General features: G+C 52.3%; 1 protein-coding gene and 1 long non-coding RNA gene across 3 annotated transcripts; one reads left to right on the plus strand and one right to left on the minus strand.

Annotated features, from left to right (window-relative positions):
• Nucleotides 1–6,298: 6,298 nt before the first annotated feature.
• On the plus strand, nucleotides 6,299–19,966 carry HEYL (hes related family bHLH transcription factor with YRPW motif like). 2 transcript variants are annotated; one of them, XM_004266411.3, is made up of 5 exons: nucleotides 6,299–6,436; nucleotides 13,291–13,357; nucleotides 14,417–14,500; nucleotides 15,734–15,815; nucleotides 18,595–19,966. In XM_004266411.3, the coding sequence occupies exons 1-5, from the start codon at nucleotides 6,357–6,359 to the stop codon at nucleotides 19,251–19,253; spliced, it is 972 nt and encodes a 323-aa protein (XP_004266459.1). In that variant the 5' UTR covers nucleotides 6,299–6,356; the 3' UTR covers nucleotides 19,254–19,966. The 2 variants fall into 2 exon arrangements, with proteins under 2 accessions (XP_004266459.1, XP_033277947.1); XM_033422056.2 differs by lacking the exon at nucleotides 6,299–6,436 and having other exon boundaries at nucleotides 13,069–13,357.
• Nucleotides 11,026–20,091, minus strand: LOC125960691 (uncharacterized). Its single transcript, XR_007470620.1, has 6 exons — nucleotides 19,964–20,091; nucleotides 15,153–15,233; nucleotides 15,027–15,071; nucleotides 11,881–11,922; nucleotides 11,403–11,496; nucleotides 11,026–11,330 (listed from the first exon to the last, which is right to left on the minus strand). It is a non-coding gene; the product is annotated as an uncharacterized LOC125960691 (long non-coding RNA).
• Nucleotides 20,092–21,221: the final 1,130 nt, after the last annotated feature.

A 21,221-nucleotide genomic window follows, 5' to 3' on the forward strand; every position in this document is an offset into this window, starting at 1 on the left:
GGTTCAATCCCTGGTGGGAGAACTAGATCCCGCATGCTGCAACAAAGATCCTGCGTGCCACAACTAAGACCTCATGCAGCCAAAAATAAATAAATATATATATTTTTTAAAACTGTATTTAAAAGAAAAAAAAAGACTCTGGTGCCAACCTGTCTGGGTGGAGTCCCAGCTCTACCACTTACTAGCTGTGTGATCTCTGATAAGTTGCTTAACTTCCCTATGTCTCAGTAAAATGGGATTATAATAGATAATAATAGCAACTTCTGTTATAGGGTTGTTATGAGGTTTAAATGAGTTAATACATGTCAAATAGTACAGTGCCTGGTACATGGTGCAGTAAGGGTGCAATAAGAATTTATTTTTATTGTTGTTATCATTATCATTTATTTATTTCACAACAATGTTAAATGCTTACTATGCGCTAGACACTTTACTAGGCACTGAAAGACATAATAATGAACAACACAAATGATTCCCACCCCTAAGAACTTCACAGTCAAGGTGGAAGCCTCTTCATAAAATCCCACAGAGGGATGGTTTCCTGCTGCTTGGACCATGCCCTACTCACTTCCATTGTAAAACAAAACGAAAGGGCTTACCTGGTGGAGCAGTGGTTAAGAATCTACCTGCCAATGCAGGGGGCACGGGTTCAAGCCCTGGTCTGGCAAGATCCCACGTGCCGCGGAGCAACTAAGCCTGTGCACCACAACTACTGAGCCGGCGCTCTAGAGCCTGCGAGCCACAACTACTGAGCCCGTGTGCCACAACTACTGAAGCCTGCGTGCCTAGAGCCCATGCTCTGCAACAAGAAGCCACCGCAGTGAGAAGCCCGTACACTGCAATGAAGAGTAGCCCCTGCTCTCCACAACTAGAGAAAGCCCGCGCACAGCGACGAAGACCCAACACAGCCAAAAATAAATAAATAAATTTATTTTGTTTTAAATTCTCTTTCAATAAATAAATAAAACAAAAGCAAAAACAAACAAACCCAGACTACACATCTCCTCCAGCTATTGTCCTAGCTTACTTTCCCATCACAGTCAAACTTCTTAAATGAGTTTATTCTGCCAGCAAGTATTTATTGCACACCTACTGCATGCCAGGCACTGTGCTAGGTGCTGGAGAGTCAGCAGGGAAAAGGAGAAACCAGTGTCTACCCTCAATGAGTTTATCTTGTGATGGAGGACCCAGATGATAAATATATCAACAGATAATGTCAGTGAAATTAATAGATGCTATAAAGTATTGGGTTGGCCAAAAAGTTCCTTTGGTTTTAAAGTAAAAATAAAAGACATTTTTCATTTTCACCAAGAACTTTATTTAACAATGTATTCACCGTTTTGTTCCACTACCTTCTGCCATTTTTCAGGCAACTTCATAATTCCATCTTCCCAAAACGTTTTATCTTTTTGAGCAAAGAACTGTTCCAGGTGCCTTTTATAGTCTTCCAGGGAACTGAATTTTCTTCCATTAAGAGGATTTTGTAAAGACCGAAATAAATGGAAACCCAAAGGTGCAATGTCTGGTGAATACAGCAGATGAATCGGAACTTCCCAGCCCAGCTGTAACAGTTTTTGCCTGGTCATCAAAGGAACATGTGATCTTGTGTTATCCTGATGGAAGATGCTGCGTTTTCTATTGACTAATTCCGAACGTTTTCATCGAGTGCTGCTTTCAGTTGGTCTAATTGGGAGCAGTACTTGTTGGAATTAATCGTTTGGTTTTCTGAAAGGAGTTCTTAATAGAGGACTCCCTTCCAATCCCACCATGTATACACAACATCACCTTCTTTGGATGAAGACCGGCCTTTGGTGTGGTTGGTGGTGGTTCATTTCGCTTGCCCCACAATCTCCTCCATTCCACATTATTGTACAGCATTCACTTGTCATCGCCCATCACAATTTGTTTAAAAATGAGACATTTTCATTACGTTTCAGTAGAGAATCACAGGCGGAAATACGGTCAAGAAGGTTTTTTTCGCTTAACTTATGTGGAACCCAAACATCAAAGCGATGAACATAACCAAGGTGGTGCAAATGATTTTCAGCACTTGATTTGGATATTTTGAGTATGTCGGCTATCTCCCGCGTGGTATAACATTGATTGTTCTCAATTAATGTCTCGATTTGATCACTGTCAACTTCAATTGGTATACCTGACCGTGGAGCATCGTCCAGTGAGAAATCTCCAGCACGAGACTTCCCAAACAACTTTTGACATGTTCGATCAGTCACAGCACCTTCTCTATACACTGCACAAATCTTTTTTTTACGTTTCAGTTGTGTTTTTACCTTTCTTGAAATAATAAAGCATAAGATGCTGAAAATGTTGCTTTTCTTCTTCCATCTTCAATATTAAAATGGCTACACAAAAATTCACCAATTTTGATAAGTATTTTTTTAATGCATGCTGATATGACAGCTGTCACAATACAATCTAACATAATTGTTTCGAATGAAGTTAAAGACAACTAAGCGCTACTAGAACCATCGGACGGAAAAAACAACAGAACGAACTTTTTGGCCAAACCAAATAAGATGATGTGAAATGGGACACAGAGTGAGCAGGAAATCGGTCGCTGTTTTAGACAGAGGGTCAGGAGAGTTCTCTCTAAGGATGTAACATTTGAGCCAAGACCTGAAGAGAGTGAGATAATTAATCTGAGACCATCAAGGAGAAGAGGCTTCCAGATAGATGGAACGACGAATTCGAAGTCCTGCAGCAGCTACAAGCAGGAAATTTCGGTGGAAGGGCAGGCAGGAAGGCTCTAGTGGCTGAGTGAGCAGGGCAGGGGCAGGGCCCAGGGCTTAGGGTGGCCATACATCCAGTAATGCCCTGGACTGTCTTGGCATAGTTAGTGTTGCCTCCTTTCACTCTCAGAGGTGCCCCAGGCTTAGATGATAAATTATAGAGTCACCCTATGTATAAGCCACGGTAAACAGTTGGCATTTCATTCTGAATGTGATGGGAAGCCTCTGGATGGTTTTGAGCAGGAAGTGATGTGATCTGACTGACATTTTAAATGATCATGACCAAGTACTTGAAACGCTCTCTGGCTCCTGTAACACCCACCCTTGGCTCTCCTCCACCTCCCGGCTGTTCCTTCTCAGTCTCCTCTGGCAGCTCTTTCTCTTCTACTCAACATCTAAATCTTGGGGTTTCTCTAGACCAGTGGTTCTCAACTGGGGGTGATTTCTCCCCCAGGGGACATTTGGTATTATCTAGAGACATTTTTAATTGTCACGACTGGGGCAGGTACTACTGGCACGTAGTGAGTAGAGGCCAGGGAAGCTGCTAAACACCCAACAACGCACAGAACAGCCCCACCGATAAAGAATGTTCCAACCCAAAATGTCAAGCGGGACTGAGGTCAAGCCACCCCTGTGCTAGATTAGCACTGTCCAATAGAAATAGATTGGGGAGGAGCATAAACAATTAATTAAAAAAAAACTAAAAACAAGTGAAGTTAATTTTAATAATATATTTTATTTAATCCAATATGTATAAAATATTATAATCTCAGGGCTTCCCTGGTGGAGCAGTGGTTAAGAATCTGCCCGCCAATGCAGGGGACACGGGTTCAAGCCCTGGTCTGGCAAGATCCCACATGCCGCAGAGCAACTAAGCCCGTGCGCCACAACTACTGAGCCTGCGCACCACAGCTACTGAAGCCTGTGCGCCTAGAGCCCGTGCTCTGCAACAAGAGAAGCCACCACAATGAGAAGCCCGCGCACTGCAATGAAGAGTAGCCCCTGCTTGCCGCAACTAAAGAAAGCCTGCGCGCAGCAACGAAGACCCAACGCAGCCATAAATAAGTAAATTTTTAAAAATATTATAATCTCAACATGTTATCAATATTAAAAATATAAATGAGAGCTCGCCCTTTCTCCCTCCCTCCCTTCCTTCCTCCCCTCCTTCCTCTCGCTTTCCTTCTTGAATCTGGTGTGTATCTCACTTCCTAGCAAAGCAATTCAGTACAGGCACATTTCAAGTGCTTAGTAGCCACACGTGTCTCGTGGCTATTGTACTGATGGCACAGCTCTAGGCTCAGTACTAGATACTACAGCCTGATGTTTAGGAGCTATACAGGTAGTAAAGCCTGGTGGTTTGGCTCTGGAACCAAACTGCCTTGTTGAATTCCAGCCCTTCCATTTACCCTCTGTAGAGTTACTCCACCTCTCTGTGCCTTTTTTTCTCATTTACAAACTGGGGATGATAATAATTTTACTACTTTATAGAGTTGCTGAGAATGAAGTGAGTTAATACTTACAAAACAGTTTCAGGTGTTATAAGTGCTTACCAAACGTTCGCTATTTAGCTAGGCCCCATCCACACTTTCTTTCTGGGTAATCTGTCTACTCCTATAGCTTTAAGTGCCACCTATTACCTAATGACTTCCAAATTTAAATATTCAGCTTCGACCCCTCTTCTGAGCTCCTATTTATCTGTGCACTCCTTTTTTTGGGGGGGGGGGCTTCGTTGCTGTGCACGGGCTTTCTCTAGTTGCGGCGAGCGGGGGCTACCCTTCGTTGCAGTGCGCAGGCTTCTCATTGCGGTGGCTTCTCTTGTCGCAGAGCACGGGCTCTAGGTGTGCAGGCTTCAGTAGTTGTGGCTCGTGGGCTCTAGAGCGCAGGCTCAGTAGTTGTGGCGCATGGGTTTAGTTGCTCCACAGCATGTGGGATCATCCCGGACCAGGGATCGAACCTGTGTCCCCTGCATTGGCAGGTGGATTCTCAACCACTGTGCCACCAGGGAAGTCCCTGTGCACTCCATTTTGATGACCCGGGGCATCTCACATGAACATACCTACAACGGAGCTTGATCTTCCCCTGCAAATCTGCTCCACTGCCAGTCCCTGTGACCTCAGTCACACGCAGGGCAGATCTCTGGGCAACATGGCTGATTTCTGCCTTTCCAGGGAATGCAGAGTGCACGGACTGCACAACTTCTGTGTTGGTTGAGGTTTCCACTCCACTGGTACATGTCCATGGAAGTTATGTGAGTGCTGAGGGCATCTGGAAAAAGAGAGTCCATAGGTATGGCTGGGGTGAACACCAGGGCCTCCTGAGGAAGTCCAAGCTGCAGGTTCTGACTGCGCATACCAGCTGTGTACCCGTGCATGTCTATACCTACGTGTCCATATACTTGGCCACGTGGTAGTGTCTGTGGACACGTGTGGAAGGGGGCACGGGATTGTTCTGTCCCACCACCATAATCAAGTGTCCCCAGTCAGGTCTTACAGTGGGAGTGGAAGTGCAGTTATTCTCAGATGACTAACCCCACTCTCCCAAATGAGGAGATCGCTTCCTCTGTGTCCTGGGGGGTGAGTCAAAGGGAAAGACTTCATCTCTGACCCACCACATGGAGACCACCTTCCCATCTCCTCCTCCCAGCTCATGAAGTCCACCTTCCAGGATGCCCCCGTTCCATTTCCTTCTGAGCTTTGGGGGGTCTCTCTGAGGCACTGGCCCATGAGGATCGCAGGTGAATCTCAGAATCTTCCTTGAGTCTCCCTCCCTAGGGGCAGGGCAGTCGGAGCCCCTACCCAGTGAACAGTTTGGTCTGTTGTAGGGGGGAGGAGGGTCCCAGGAAGGGAGGCTGGAGGGTGCCACCCACCCCCTTTTGAGGCCCTGCAACAGCTTCAGGAATGGGCCCTCTCCAGGCACTCTTGGCCTCCCAGGACAGCTCTGCCTCTGGTGAACTGGGAACTAATTCCCAGGGACACCCACGATCAAGACAGGTCTTCAGGCACCTTGGCCAGAGCTGGTCCTGCACAGGTGGTGCAGCCACAACTTCGGCCATCCCTTTTGGGGATGGCCCCCTCACCCACATTCTACTTGCTCTGGACCCCTTTGGGAGAAGCTGCCAGAGAATTCTGCCCGAGGGTCAGCCCACAGCCACTCCACTGACCTCCCCAAACCGATGTGTCTGCCGCCCCCAGAACCCCAGGAGGCAGGAGCCGGCGAGGGGACCTCTAAAGAGGCTGGGGCATAGCGGAGCGGCGCCTCCACAGGCCGACAGCGCCCCGGGGGCGAACCACGGACAGACAGGGACCCCTTGGCTTCCCCAGGGGCCTCCAAGGGCACCTGCCCAAGGCCACCCAGCGCGCGGCGGCCAAGGGAGCGGAGCCGGACCTCCCAGCCGTCGGCGGGGCGGCGACCTCCCGGGGCCTTCCCACGGCTCGGCCAGCGCGTCACGGAGGGGGCGAGGGGGCGCCCGGGGCTGCGGCTGCGACGCAGGAAAGGGCCCTGGGAAAGGGCGGTGGCTGCGCCCCCGGGGCGGGGCCGGGGCGGGGCCCGACTTCCCGGCTCGCCGCCCGCGCCGCCGGCCGGGGACCCACGCAGCCCGCGCTCACGATGAAGCGGCCCCGGGAGCCGAGCGGCTCCGACAGCGAGTCCGACGGACCCATCGACGTGGGCCACGAGGGCGAGCTGAGGTAAGGCTGGCTGGGGGCGCTGGGCGCGCCGGGGCGAGCAGGCTGGGGAGCAAGCCGACGGGCCGGCGAGCGCGGAGTCAGTCCTGGAGCGACCGGGGTAGACGCAGGTGTGGCGCCACCGTTACGCGCACGAGTGCCCGGGATCCTGTGCGCTCTCGGCCGTTTAGGGCTCGAGATGCTGGGACGGAGGGAGAGTTCAGCTCGGGGTCTGAGGTCCGGTTGGAGATCTCTTTCTGTCCAAGTGAGGCTACTGGCGAGGACTTTTTTTTTTTTTAATTTATTTTTGGCTGCGTTGGGTCTTTGTTGCTGCGCGGGGGCTGCTCTTCGTTGCGGTGCGCGGACTTCTCATTGCGGTGGCTTCTCTTTGTTATGGAGCATGGGTTTCTAGGCGCGCGGGCTTCAGTAGTTGTGACACGTGGGCTCAGGAGTTGTGGCGAACGGGCTTAGTTGCTCCTCAGCATGTGGGATCTTCCTGGACCGGGGCTCGAACCCCTGTCCCCTGAGTTGGCAGGTGGATTCTTAACCGCTGCGCTACCAGAGAGGGCTTTTCCCTGAAGATCTTAGGAAACACTCATGGACTGTTGGTATCACACCCCCTGGTCCTGAAGTAGAGTAGTCACTACTCTGCAGTGACTACGCAGAGTAACCATACTTTCTTAATTTTACTCTAGCTGGGGTGCACTTTTCATGTAGTACACACACACACACACACACACAGAGAGAGACACAAAACTTCCAGGGGAAGAAAATCTTTGGAATTAAGGTTTTAATGTTGAAGAAAATAATCGCTGACTTGCCCATGGTCCTTGCAAGGGCCTAGACTCTGATTCCAGTGCTCTTTCTACTGCACCAGTCTGCTGTCAATATCTTTTAACTCTTGGTATGTTTTCTGACCCTGCTTCAAACCTGTAGAACAAACTGAACTTGTATAAGTTCTGTTACGTCCCAGTTCTGTGACCAATCTAAGCTTCGGTTTCTTCATCTGAAAAATGGGTATAAATAATAGAACTGACCTCATAGGATAATTAGGAAAATCAGATGAGATAACCTATGTCAAGGGCTTCACACAGAGCCCAGCACGTAGCAAATGCTTAAGTAGTATCAGGCACCCAATATGTGATACTCAGAACCCTGAAAGAGCAGCAAGGACTGACTGGGAGTCTGCAGACTTGGATCCCAGCCCCAAATCTGCCACCAAGTTACCGTGTGACCTTGGGGCATTGCTTTCCCTTTGTGAGCCTGTTTTCTCATCAGTAAAATAAAGGAGAACAGGGAGTGGGAAAAGGAAGCCTATCTGGTCCCTCCTGGCTCATCCAAACCTGACTCTCTAGAATAGATTTGAAAGGGGGATTCAGTTCATTCTTAGGGATGTTTCTGAGAGTATTTCATACTTTCAGTGATATCCAGTTTTCTGAGACCAGGGGGTCCTGCCTCAGTCACAAGTCCCAGTAAAGCGCCCCCAGCTTCCAGTTCTTTCTAGCTTCTAATAGGAGGTAATTTCCTGTCCATGAGGTTTTGGGGTATATAATAGCATTCCCTATGCAACTTAATAGCCTTTTAAAATTGTTTAGCAGAAACTGCTCTTTAGAGAATCAATTCTCTGAGTCTGTGCCTGCTAGGAGCAGGGGAAGGGCCCAGCACGATGGGGTGGGGGGTTGGCGGGGAGGTGTCTCAAGCTCAGTGTCATTGGGTCTTCATGAATCAGAGGCATGAAATGGGTGTCAGAGAGCTGCGCTGATTGGAGCTGCCTTCTGTCCTCCAAGAATTTGCATCCTGGTCAGTGACCTGCCAGGTCACACAAAGTCCATGGACAGGATGGAAGATGGAAGGAGAGACAGACTGTGGGCTGTGAGGGCACCTGAGCAGGGAGAGGTCACTCACAACCAAAAGTGCAGGGAGGGCTTCCCTGGTGGCGCAGTGGTTGAGAGTCCGCCTGCCGATGCAGGGGACATGGTTTCATGCCCCGGTCCGGGAAGATCCCACATGCCGTGGAGCGGCTGGGCCCGTGAGCCATGGCCGCTGAGCCTGCGCGTCCGGAGCCTGTGCTCCGCAACCGGAGAGGCCACAGCAGTGAGAGGCCCATGTACCGCAAAAAAAAAAAAAAAAAAAAGTGCAGGGAGAGCTTCCTGAAGGTGGTGGCATTTAGACTGTGGCATTTGGACTATGGCATAAAGGATCAGTAGGCAGTTTTTTTCCTATACATTTTGTCCTTTCAACTAGAGCCCATTTTTTTAGACTGTCTAGATTCTTAGGCGAGCAGACCCCCCCCAGAGGAGAGAAACAGTTGGACATCTGGCAGAGGCCGACTTATAGACCCCTCTTTGTAGCACTCACCAAAGGGCCCTCCCCCCAGCAGACATCAATGCTTCAATTCAGGGAGCGCTGAACGATGCCTGCTGTGGCCCAGACCCTGGGCTGGGCGTGGGGGGCCCAGATGTATCCTGCTCAGCCTCTGCCCTCAGGGAACTCTCAGAGAAGAGCTTCATGAACAAAGAAAGCCAGATGAACATTGGCAAGGACCAGGGGATTGGAGCAGCCAGCCTCCCCAGGGTCAGAGGCAGGGTGCAAATCCGCCCCCACCCCCCGTAAGAGTAAAGAGCAGGTTGTGTTCCATTGCCACTGTAGGCATCTGCCTGGTGGCAGTGTCCTGCCCCATATATGGGAATCACCCTTAGAGCTCCTATCTGAACACAGCCCCCTGACACATGTGGGTCCAAACTGAGAATAGTCTCCCCCCTCCCTCTGCAAAAATTTAATGAGCACCTGCCACGTCAGGCACTGGGTCAGGGTCTGTGGGTCATTTAAGGCACATGGTGGCCTTTGAAGTCTCACCACCATTAACTTGGGTAAGTGACTACCCTTTTCTGAATTCTAATTTTCTCCTTTACAAAATGGGGATGCTAATACCTTACCTCACAGGGTGAGGCTTTGATGAGGTAATGGACTTAAGGCACACAGCTCCCTGCTTTGGCACAAGGCAACTTCCAAGGAAAGCTGCTCTCTAAGGGGTCGCCGTTCAGTTGGAGAGTGCCACGTCCGTGAGGCAGCATGGTCTAATGAAAAGCCTGGACATCTGAAGACTGGGCTTTGTGTCTCTGTCACTCCAGCTATCAAGTGATTATTTTTCCTAAGTGTGAAATGGCCCAATAATATACTTAACTCATTGTATGATAAATGAGACAAGTGAACATGGAAGTGCTCTCTAGAACAAAAAGTACTGGCTATGAAATGTACATGGGGGGACGATGACTGTATGGGGAGCACTGGGTGAAAAGCCAGTAGACTTGGCTCCAGTTCTGGACTTTCCTCTAATTTGCTGTGTGGCCTGGAGCAGATCGCTTCCCCTCTCTGAGTTTCCTCCTTTTACAAGTAGGCTCAGTGCTCTCTGAGAGCCCTTCATTGGAGACACTGTGATTCTGCCTTTGGCTGATGGAAAATGAGCGGGGTCACCTGCAAGGGCTCCTCGGCGGAGTTCCCAAAAAGGAAGTGAGGGTGAGCGCTAAGGGCAGTCAGGACTAGCAGCCAGACCACCTGGAAAGCTGCCCCTCCCCCAAGAGGCCACCCCAGAATCCTGGCTAGGGACCCCTTGAGGCCCACGGAGCAGATCTCGGGGGTCAACATATCTTCTCTGGGTCCATGAAAATCTGCCTTATTTTCAGACTCTCAGACAAGAATCTCTCACACCCTCTCCCAATGTCAGGGCCAGATCCCAGCCTGGAAGAGAGCTAGCTCTGGCTGAGCTCTTGGGAGCTTTAAGGCTAAGGGGACTGGAGGGCTATTCAGACAGACAGGAAATAGGAATCAGGAGGGAAAACAATGTTGATTTTGAAGCCAGAAGATGTGGATTCCCATGCTGGCTTTGCTCCTCAGCAGCTGCGTAGGCTGGGCAAGCTGCCTTACCTCCCCAGTGCCCAGCATCCTCATCTGTAAAGTGGGGCTTCCCCTCAAAGGAGGGAAGTATATGTAGGGATGCCGAGAAAGCTGTGAAGTGAGGTTTGCCTGTGGGATACGGGAGTGGGGGGAGAGGGATAACACCGCAGAGACCCAGGAGAGTGGAAAAAGGGTGGCTGAGCTGCCATGCTCTGAAAGGGGTGTGTCAGCCTCCAACAGATGGTCCCTGAGGAGGAATCAGGCTGAGAGGCAGTGACGTGAGCAGTGGTAACCCAATACCCCAGGAGACACCTTATCCAAGCTGCGGGGACAAAGGCCGTGTTTCTTAGTAGACCTTGGCCCTTGTGGCTTGTCCATACTGAAGCTTTGTAAACAAGCTGCCCTACAGATCTCAGGATCTGGCCACCTGAGCCCTGGACCTAGCTTGCTGACCCATCCCTCCCACGAGCTTTCATAGGCCTCTTACATTCTTGTCCAGATGTTTGGTTGGAGATATCCTTTTCCAGATGTAGCTAGATGAAGCCAGGGACATAGCAGTAGGTTTGACAAATGTTGATCTGGTCTCCCATGCAACCTTATCTCTTTAAGCCGTTGATGAAAATGATCCAACCTCTAGTGCCAAGAGGGTCGTCACGTGGGCTGGGACCCTCCCGGTGAGCCACACATGCCCCCATCCCACAAAGGTCTCAGACACAGATTTTTTTTTTTTTAAATATCTGTTTATTTATTTGGCTGCGTCAGGTCTTAGTTGAGGCACGCGGGATCTTGGTTGAGGCCTGCGGGTTCTTTCGTTGCAGCACACGGGCTTCTCTTTAGCTGTGGCATGCGGGTTTTTCTCTCTCTAGTTGTGTAGTGCAGGCTCCAGGGTGCGTGGGCTCTGTAGTTTGCAGCGCGTGGGCTCTCTCATTGAGGCGCACAAGCTCAGTAGTTGTGGCGCGCAGACTTAGTTGCCCCGAGGCATGTGGGATCTTAGTTCCCCGACCAGGGATCGAACCCGCATCCCCTGCATTGGAAAGCGGATTCTTTACCACTGGACCTCCAGGGAAGTCCCAAGACATAGACTTTATGGTCTCACCTCTGTGTTCTCCGGTGATGCCAAAGATGAGGGCAGGAGGAGGAGGAGCTCAACCACGAGCTCTGTCATGTCACTTGCTGAGTACTGGGTACAGCTGTGAATGAGACAGATATGGTTCATGGCCTCATGGAACTTACAGACTTGATGGAGAGTTAGACATTAATCAAATAATCATATAAATATGATTTGTACCCAACAAATGGGTACAAATGCTATGAATGGAGGATGCTAGGATAGCGTAAAGCAGGGGGTATCGAGTGGGAGGGGTGATGACATTTGAGTTGAGATCTGAAAGGTGGTAGAAGTTACTAGGCAAAGGGGCTGGGGCTTGGGGGTGGGGAGAGGGAGTGGACCAGAGAGTTCTGTGCTAGGGGAGCAGTATGTGCCACCACAGGAAGGAGTTAGTGCATTCACAGGCTGGAGCACACAGAGCAAAAGAGAATTGAGTCTAGGAGGTGACAGGGGCCTGCGGGACTACCTGGAAGATGGTAGCCTTGATCCTAAAAGCATTGAGAAGGCCCTGTAAGAGAGTGACACGATCAGATTTGCATTTAGATGATCACTCTGCCCGCTTGTAGGAAGTAGTGGGTGTAATAGTCTCCTGCAGTCTAGAAAGATGATGGAGGCTTGGTCCCGAGATCGGCAGTGGAGATAAGGGGGACAGGTGTGAGATGTATTTTAGACATGGAATGGGCAGGTTTTGATGGGGTAGGTGAGGACAGAGGAGGAATCAAAGATGGTGGCCGGGTGTCCACCTTGCAGAAGTGGGATGTGGGTGCCTTCGCTGAGATGGGAACCTAGGCAGAAGAGGAGAGGTGGAGGCAAGCTCTTGGGTTCCTGTTCAGATGGGTGGCATTTCGCGTTCTGAAATAGCAGGGGAGTCACCTTGTCTAAAGTTATTTGTGGCTGTGATGTCTCCAGTGGGAGCTGGGCTCTGGAGGGCTGGGGCCTGGCTGAGGGCATCCAGTCCAGCCCTAGGTCTGAGTGGGGCCTCTGGCGTGTTGGCCAAGTGAATGATCCTAAGTGCAACCCAGAGAACCTCCTTCACTCCAAGAGAGCCTCTGAAGTGGGAACCATGAAGAGGGTGAGCAGTTGGGCTGAGGAGGATTCGGTCAGTCTGGGCAGGAAAAGCCCCAGAGGGCTGAGCCTCCTCCCGGTGATGGTAACTCCTGGGCTGCCGGCAGACATACATCCTTCAGCCAAGCCCGGGACCGGAGGCCTGACACGATGCGGGGCTGGAGCCTTCTGGGGAGGCTGGGGCCACGTCCCGAGAGTCCGAGAGGGCCCTGTGACCCAGATGTCGCCTCCTCCTCGCCCGGGCCGCGCAGCGTGGGAGGAGGCGGCAGCTGCAGGCCGGGTGGAGGGCGGGCGACCGGCGCGCCCGGCCCGTGGGAAGCGGCGGCATCTGTTCTTTCCACGCTCGTTCCCAGCGGCTCCCTCTGAAACCTAACCCGCAGGCCCGGCCCCGCCGCCGCCGCCCGTGCCCTCGCCCGCCCCGCCCGGGGGATCGGGTTGCAGGAGCGGGGCGGCCGGGCTGCGGTTCCCCCGATGGCCGCGGCAGCAGCGAGGGCGAGGGGCGAGGGGCCGGAGGCAAGGCCGAGAGGGTCAGGTCGGGGCGAGAGCCAAGCCCCCCCATCCATGGCCCCAGCCGCCGGCGACTCTGGGGCAGGAAGCTCTGTGCAGGGGAGGACTTGGCCCGGGGAGAAATGAGCCCCCGGGGAGAAGGGAAGAGAAGGCGTCCCCACCCACGCCTGCCCTGCGCCTCTTCCCAGCCTGGGAGACCTCGGCCGCCTGGGAGGGGTCTGTGCCTGCCCACAGCCGGCCTCCGAGGTCAGCCCAGGCCAGGGAGACGGTCCTCTGAAAAATCAGTCTTTCTTTTCCTCTCCAGCCAGATGGCCCGGCCGCTGTCCACCCCCAGCCCTTCACAAATGCAAGCCAGGAAGAAACGCAGAGGGGTGAGTGTGTATCTCAGCAGAGCCGTCCAACAAATGTTTGCCTTGAGTTCCCAGGGGCCTGGCGCAGAGAACCCTGGTCAGAAACACCACCGGGAAGTGACCCTGCCTGGGTTCAAGTCGCAGCTTTGCCAGTAGCTAGCTGGGTGACTTTGTGCAAGCCACTTAATCTCTGTGTGCCTCGTTTTTTCATCTGTGTAACTGAAATAATGATGGTACCTACCTCAAAGGGTTGTTTTGAAGTGAATTAATGTAATGCACTCAGAACAGAACCTGACGCACAATTAGCCACTATCATTTATTCCAGCCTCCCCCTGCTTCTCTCTGAGCTCAGAACTCTCCTTCCCTCTTAGTGTGCTGAGGGGTAGGGAAGGGGGACAGAAGAAGGAAGAGCCCGTCCTTGCTCTTGGCCCTACTTTTCCCCCAGGATGCAGCTGTGCTTCTGCCCTGGGAGTCCAGAGACCGGAATGTGGCAGAGACCAGCCCTGCCACTCACTAACCAAAAGACCTTAAGCAGCCACACCCACCCAGCCCTCGTTCTCTTTATCGGTAAAATGGGTGTTGTCATTTCTGTCCTGCTATCAGTATTCTGCTGCCAGTATTGTGAGATGAGAGTGAGCTTGTGGGAATGAAAGGCCTTCCCAGCTGGAGAGAGCAATGCCTGGGACTCCTCAGACCTCATGACCCAGCACCTCAAGGGGTCTCCCTGGCCCAGGAGGGGCCTCCAGGACCTGCTGCAGTGCTGTGGCTGGTGTTCCTGTTCTAATTGGTTGGTGCCCTGCTGTATCAGTGGTTAAACGTTTTGGACACCACCCCTTAGATCAAGACAAGAGATCTGAGTTCTAGTCCCAGCCTTGCACTTCCTTGCTGTGTGACCTTAAGCAAATACTGCCCCTCTCTGAGCCTCGTTTTCCTCTTCCATAATATAAGAATGGATTTATCTCCCTGACAGAAATATTGTGACGGAACATATGAGTCAGTGCGTGTCGAGGCGTGTTGGAAACTGTGATGAAGTGCCTACTTGGTTTTCGTTTGTTTGTTTGTTTCATCATTGTTTTTTAGATCATAGAGAAACGGCGCCGGGACCGCATCAACAGCAGCCTTTCTGAACTGCGGCGCTTGGTCCCCACTGCCTTTGAGAAGCAGGTATGTGACATTGCTGAATGTGCTAGAGGAAATGCTGTGCGGGTGGCAGATAAGGTTCACTTCTCACGGCATCTCTTATCGATTGGTGGCAGCTGCCTGAAGTGCTGTGATATCATTTACTGATATCTGTTGATGGCCAAGAATAAGGGGGATGGAAATTCATATTTACTGAGGTGTCTCAGGGGTTGTGGCTTTATGTCCATCATCTGGTTGCACTGAATGCTCAGAATGATCCTGAAGGGTAGGAATTATTATGCACATTGCACAGGTAAGGAAACTGAAGCACAGAGAGGTGAAGTAACGTATACCAGATCACACAGCTAGTAAGTAGCAGAGCGGAACTGGACACAGACTGTGTCATCCTAAAGTGCCCTATCCCTCTGCACTACTGACATTTCCAGAACTATCTGAAAGTAGAACAGGCCGCTTGGGGAGTGAAGTCTCTGTCATTGAACATGCTGGGGTGGAGGGACTCCAGTGGAGAGTCAGACAGTTGAATCAATCAGACAACCTCAAAGATTCTTACCGTGTGCACCAAGGCATGGTCATAGGTCCTGTGTCTTCCTTTCTGCTGGGGAGAACAAGTCAGTCATTCCACAGACATTCACTAAAACCTTCACAAGTCCAGCCATGAACTAGACCTGGTACCTACCTTCAAGGGACTCACATGGAGAGTCCGACCCTCAGGTTTCATCTGGGAGACCAGGTGATGCTGGAGGCTTTGGAAACACTCCTCAAGAGAGAGAATGGAGGAAGAGCAGATGCTTTGGAATAAGACAGTGAGCCCGATCTTGGGTGTGTGTGGCGAGTGTGCAGTTGGATTCCCGGTAAAGCTGGTCTAGGAGGCAGGTGGGAATGCAGGAGTGACATTCTGATGATGGTGCCTGAAGCCATGGAGGTAGAGGGGACCCTCCGAGGAGAGCGAGAAAAAAGTGAGCCATCACCCACTGGGAACACCACCGTTTTAAGAGACAGTTAGAGCAAGAAAGCAGGGGAGGGGGGCTTTCAGGAAGGATGGTCAGCAGTGTGGTGGACAGGTGGGCTAAAATGAGAACTGAAGAGAATGGGTTAGATTTGGTGGGCTTGGCTAAAGCAGAAGCCCGATCGCAGGCAGTGGTGGAGTGGGGGGAGGAGGAGAAAACTGAGGTCGTGAGTGCTGATGACGCCATGCTGGGGAGGAGGGCGACAGAGGTCAGCTGAAGGCCGCCACTCTTCTGTCTTCTGTACACACAGGGCTCCTCCAAGCTGGAGAAAGCCGAGGTCCTGCAGATGACGGTAGATCACTTGAAAATGCTCCACGCCACTGGCGGGACAGGTACTGATGCTCTACTTTCCTGGAACCATTCCTGCAGCCAATATTTGGGGGCTGGGCCCTGGGGATACTTTGGTGAGCAAAGTAGATGTGGTCCCTGACCTCATGGAGCTCACAGTTCACAGAGGGGCTGAAGCAGATCCAGGTGGAACGTTCGCAAAGCTTGTCTTTCTTCTTTTGGCATTGCCCTCTCGGCTCTTATTGTCTCCATGTGTCCTAGCCCTTTCCTCAACTCCACTCCTTCCAGCCTTGAACCTTGGAGGAGCTCTTCTACAACAGATTACTGATCCCCCTGCCCCCAGGGCCTCGTTAAGCATCAGCCTGAATGAGCTTATTCTCACTGTGATCCCAGTGGGAGAGACACGCCTGAGATTTTTAGCCGCAGCACTTCGCTAGTGTGCCAACCCACCGGTCTAGGCTTCTGAGCTCTTGTGTCCTTGGCAGTGCTGGGGGGATATGTCACGCTCACCGCTGAAGATCAGTTGTGGGATTTTAGTAGGATGTGAATGTTAACGCATTCTGTTATTTTGAGCTAGTCCACTACAAAAAAGTCACGGAATTGTGGCTTTTAAAAGACTTCTGGACAGATGGAAATTCTGTGTGCCTGAAGCCGCTCTGTGTGTTTCGGTAATTTCACATTTGGGAAACCTTGAAAGCTCCACTGACCTTGGCTCCAAAGCCTTAAGTCTTGAAGCCTTCGCTTGCTACCCCCTCAAGGGGATGGTTGCATGTTAAGCAGCCGAGCCTGGTGCCTCTCAGGCCTCGGCGGGCAGCAGTGTCATGTAGGGGCTGACAGCGTCGTGGGTCACAGCCCAGAGATCCCGAGGCAGTAAGTCTGGATTGGAGTTTAGGAATCTGCCAGTTTAGCAGACACGCCCGATGATCCTGCTGCAGGTGGTCACTTGGAGAACTTGTGCCAAAGGAATGCACAGCCAACGGTGGAAACTGTCTCTAATCAACCAGTGGGGGAGGAATTTCAAGCCACATTTGTATTTATCCAATTAAAAGAAAACTAGTGACTAATATTTGGGCAGCATTTTATAGTTTTCCAAATGCTTTCTCTAACGTTATCTCATTTGATTCTCACAAGAACCTCGAGGGTGGGTGTTGCTATCCTCACTGTTTTCTGGCTAAGGGCTGATGGGAAGACAGAGAATTGGCATGGAGCCCTGGCTTTGTATGTGAACACTGAGTTTACTACTTACTAGCTTTAGGACCTTGGACAAATGATTTAAGTTCTTTATTCCTCAGTTTCCTTATCTCTAAAATGAGAATAATGCTAGGGGTTTTTTAAATATAAATTTATTTATGGCTGCGTTGGGTCTTCGTTGCTGCGCACAGGCTTTCTCTAGCTGCGGAGAGCGGGAACTGCTCTTCGTTGCGGTGTGCGGACTTCTCATTGCAGTGGCTTCTCTTATTGTGGAGCACTGGCTCTAGGCATGCGGGCTTCAGTAGTTGTGGCACGCGGGCTCAGTAGTTGTGGCTCGCGGGCTCTAGAGCGCAGGCTCAGTAGTTGTGGTGCATGGGCTTAGTTGCTCTGTGGCATGTGGGATCTTCCTGGACCAGGGCTCAAACCCATGTCCCCTGCATTGGCAGAAGGATTCTTATGGGGATTCACTTCCCCATAATGGTTATAATGATAGGTTTTTATGAGGTTTAAATTAGCTAATGCAAATTAAGTGCTTAGGAAGAACTCAGCAAATGTCAGTGAAAAAAGAACAGTGAACAGAGAAAGGTGATGGGATTTGCTCAAAGTTGCACAACTAAGTAGACAGCAGAGCCAGGTCTCACCGCCTAGGAGGCCTGGCTCCAAACATCATCTCCTGCCAAGCTGTTCCTCTGTGGGGACCTCAGCCGTGAACCAGGGACCCGATATTTGCTACAATGATCATGAAGCCAGTGCCCACTGGGGCTGTTCTGTCTTTGCCCTGAAGGTGGTCGAGAGACGGGCAGGTGTGGAGAAGCTGTGAGAATGTGAATACTTCTGCAGGCAGTCCCCCTGGTCATCCCACACTGAAGTCAAACCAAAGACAGGGTCCCTGGCCTGAGGGCAGCAGCTGAGGACCAGAGTGGGGTCCTGCTTTCTAGACTGCCCTTTGGGCTGGGGAACAAACTCCAATGCTTATGGGGGTCAAACCAGTCATATAAATGATAGCTAACTTTTCATTTGTTAAGCATTTCTGTGCACCATTTCATTTCGCCCCCCCATCTGTACATGGCAGGGCCTGTTAATATACCCATTTCACAGCTAAGGAAATCAAGCATGGAGAGATTGAGACTTGTCCATAGTCAGGGCGCTAGTTAAGTCCATGGTCAAGCAGCTGGCCCCCAAAGACCTCATGCTTCATTGCTACCCTATGCTCTCCTCTCCGAGGAGTCTCCCAGCTCTGATGGCTCCTGCCACCACCTCCCAGCGTCTGCCCCCATCAACTCTACACCTCCACGTGCACAGCGCTTTCACATCTGGCAGGTGTCTATTTAAATGAAGTTATCTGGGCCGCAGATTTCCTTCTTTGGGTTAATCATGAATGGTGATGAAGATAACACTTCACATTTTATAACGCTTCACAGTTTAGTGAACTCATTTGATCCGCACAGTCCACTCGCTCTACCCCAGTAGGGATGATTATTCCCACTTTAAGATGGTGAGACTGGGGCTCAGAGAGGTGAGGTGACGTGCCCAAGGGGGTGAGTGGGGAAAGCAGGTCCAGAGCTCAGTGCTGACCCCAGGCTCAGTGCTTGTCTCCTGCCTGGCATGCCCTCATCGTGCCTCACTTTGCAGGATTCTTTGATGCTCGAGCCCTGGCAGTCGACTTCCGGAGCATCGGTTTTCGGGAGTGCCTTACCGAGGTCGTCAGGTACCTGGGGGTCCTGGAAGGGCCCAGCAGCCGTGCAGACCCGGTGCGGATTCGCCTTCTCTCCCACCTCAACAGCTATGCAGCCGAGATGGAACCTTCACCCACACCTGCTGGGCCCCTGGCCTTTCCTGCCTGGCCCTGGTCCTTCTTCCATAGCTGTCCAGGGCTATCTGCCCCGAGCAGCCAGCTCGCCATCCTAGGAAGAGTGCCCGGCCCCATCCTCCCCGGCACCTCCTCTCTGGCTTACCCCATCCCGGCCTTCAGAACCAGTCCCTTGCGCAGAGCCACTGGCACCATCCTGCCAGCCCGGAGGAATTTGCTGCCCAGTCGAGGGGCATCTTCTACCCGGAGGGCCCGCCCCCCCGAGAGGCCAGCCGCGCCCCTGCCCCCCAGTGGCAGGGCTGCCAGGAGCAGCCACATGGCACCCCTCCTGCGATCCTCTTCCCCCGCCCCTCCTGGCATTGTGGGGTCTCCTGCTTATGTGGCTGTTCCCGGGTCTTCCCAGGGGGCAGCTGGGAGGCCAGCAGGAGCTGTGCTCTGCCACTCCTGGGTCTCTGAAATCACTGAAGTCGGGGCTTTCTGAGCTGGCTTTGCCCCCAGGAATGAGGAGAGTTCTTTTTCCAGGAGCTCTAAAGATGGCGTTGCCTTTTCTGCTCTGTTTTCCGGACTGGTTCATATATGAAGGTGTCTTCTTCACCCAGCAGAGGCCCCCTTCTCCTTTGGCCCCTCTCCCCTCCTCACTGCTTGTCCCCGCTTCTCCTGGGGCTGTTCTGATCTCAGAAGCTTGGTCTCATGTTTTCCCTGGAGAGATGAGTCCCAGGAGAGCCCCCCAAGAGCTGTACCCAGACCCCTCTCCTGCCCCAGGACACATGGGCAGTAGGCATTAATCTCAGGTTGGGGAACAACACTTTAACCTAAAAGGCACAATGACCTAAGGCACGCTGCTCCCCTAGAGATCAGACCCCAGCCAAGAGCAGTGACTGCCTGGCTGCAGCCTTCCCAGGCCCCCAAAGGTCGGAACATAGTGTCTGTCTCACTTCCTGAGACAGTAACCACACAGGGGCCACAAAGAGGTCTCCTGGGAACCCTGTCTGCCCCAGCCTACCTGTCTCCCGCCCACTGCAGTGAACCCAGAACAGACCTGCTGTCCACCACGGCCAAGGCTAGGGACTGGGAGCCCAGCAGGGCCGGTTCCTGCCCTCTTGCCAGCTGCCGACACCTACCCTCCAGCTGACCAGCAGTTCCCTGCACACAGCTGGGAGGTCTCTGGGCTCCGTGACAGGGTGTACTCACCACCAGGCCTCGGACGGCGTCCCCAGACAGGAGCCAGGCTTGAGCCACAGAGAACCCAGCTCCCTGCCTACCACACGGTCACCGTCCTCCAGGCATGTGGTCCCGTCAGATGCACAGTGCGGAGGCCGTGTTCCCACGTGATGGCGCCCCGAGAGGAATCCTCTTGGGATTCAGCACCAGACGTTTGTGCTGCCTGTTTTGCATCCGACTCACGGGGCCCAGACTGCTGGGACCGCCAAGGGCTGTCAGGCTGGACGAAAATAACTGCGAGGAGGGGCGAGAGGAAGGACAGTCAGAGGCGGCTCAGCCCTTCAAGGTCACACAGTGGGTCGAGGGCCTGAGATCCTGTTCACCCGGGATTCCACGCGGCTGGCTCTGCTCAAAGGCCATGCATGGCGTTACCCAGCTTCGGCCCAGGCCACTTTCCCTCTAACAGAGGGAACTAATGGCCCAGAGACCTTTCCCAGTGGAGCAGCAGGAACTGGACAAGACAGGGGCAGACCAGAAGCGACACACAGCCGGCCCAGTGCGGCCAGATGGTTGTTAAAATGTAGAAACACTTCTGTGCTCACTGACAAACCTGCTTTCCCTGAGTGTTCCCACCACATGGCTTTTCTCCCAGGACCCTGTGCTGGTTAATGCCCGGCCGACCCAAGGCCGTGGGGCCCTCCAGCTGGCAAGTCGATGGTGCTTATTCTGCACTGGTTATTAAATGCTTCTGATGTCACCCCTGGAAGAGTCTCCCACTCTCGTCCTTTGATGGAGCTACCCTCCCCAGAGGCTGAATTGAGGAGACTCCATGAGCTCAAAAAGTAGTGTCTGCAAAAGCCCTGGGGAAAAAGGGCCCTTTCAGAGAAGTGGGTAGGAGGGCAGAGATCATTTAAATGACCCAGAAAGCTCTTTTGAGAAGGCAAATTCCTCAAGGAAGGATAAAGAACTAAAGTCATTCTTTTACTCCTCAGTGTGAGGTCGTTGGATCAGATATTGCTCTCCTCCTGGACCCATCTGCGTGTCCAGCAGGGAGGAGGTGTCATTTCAGGGAGTGGGTAACTGGCCAGGAGTGCCCCTGAGGCAGACAGAGATAGAGGGAAATAGCGAGCGAGGGAAGGCAGTCAGCAGGCTCCCAGGATTTGGGAGGGCGGGCAGAGGGAGGTGGCAGAAGGCAAAGACCAACTTCACTGTTTTCACAAGGGGCGGGAAGAACGGCGCTCCCCACCCCTCCCCCTCCTCCCCTGCACTCTCCCCCTCCTCCCTTGCA

The sequence above is a fragment of the Orcinus orca genome, chromosome 1, assembly GCF_937001465.1.
Source record: "Orcinus orca chromosome 1, mOrcOrc1.1, whole genome shotgun sequence".
NCBI lineage: Eukaryota > Metazoa > Chordata > Mammalia > Artiodactyla > Delphinidae > Orcinus > Orcinus orca.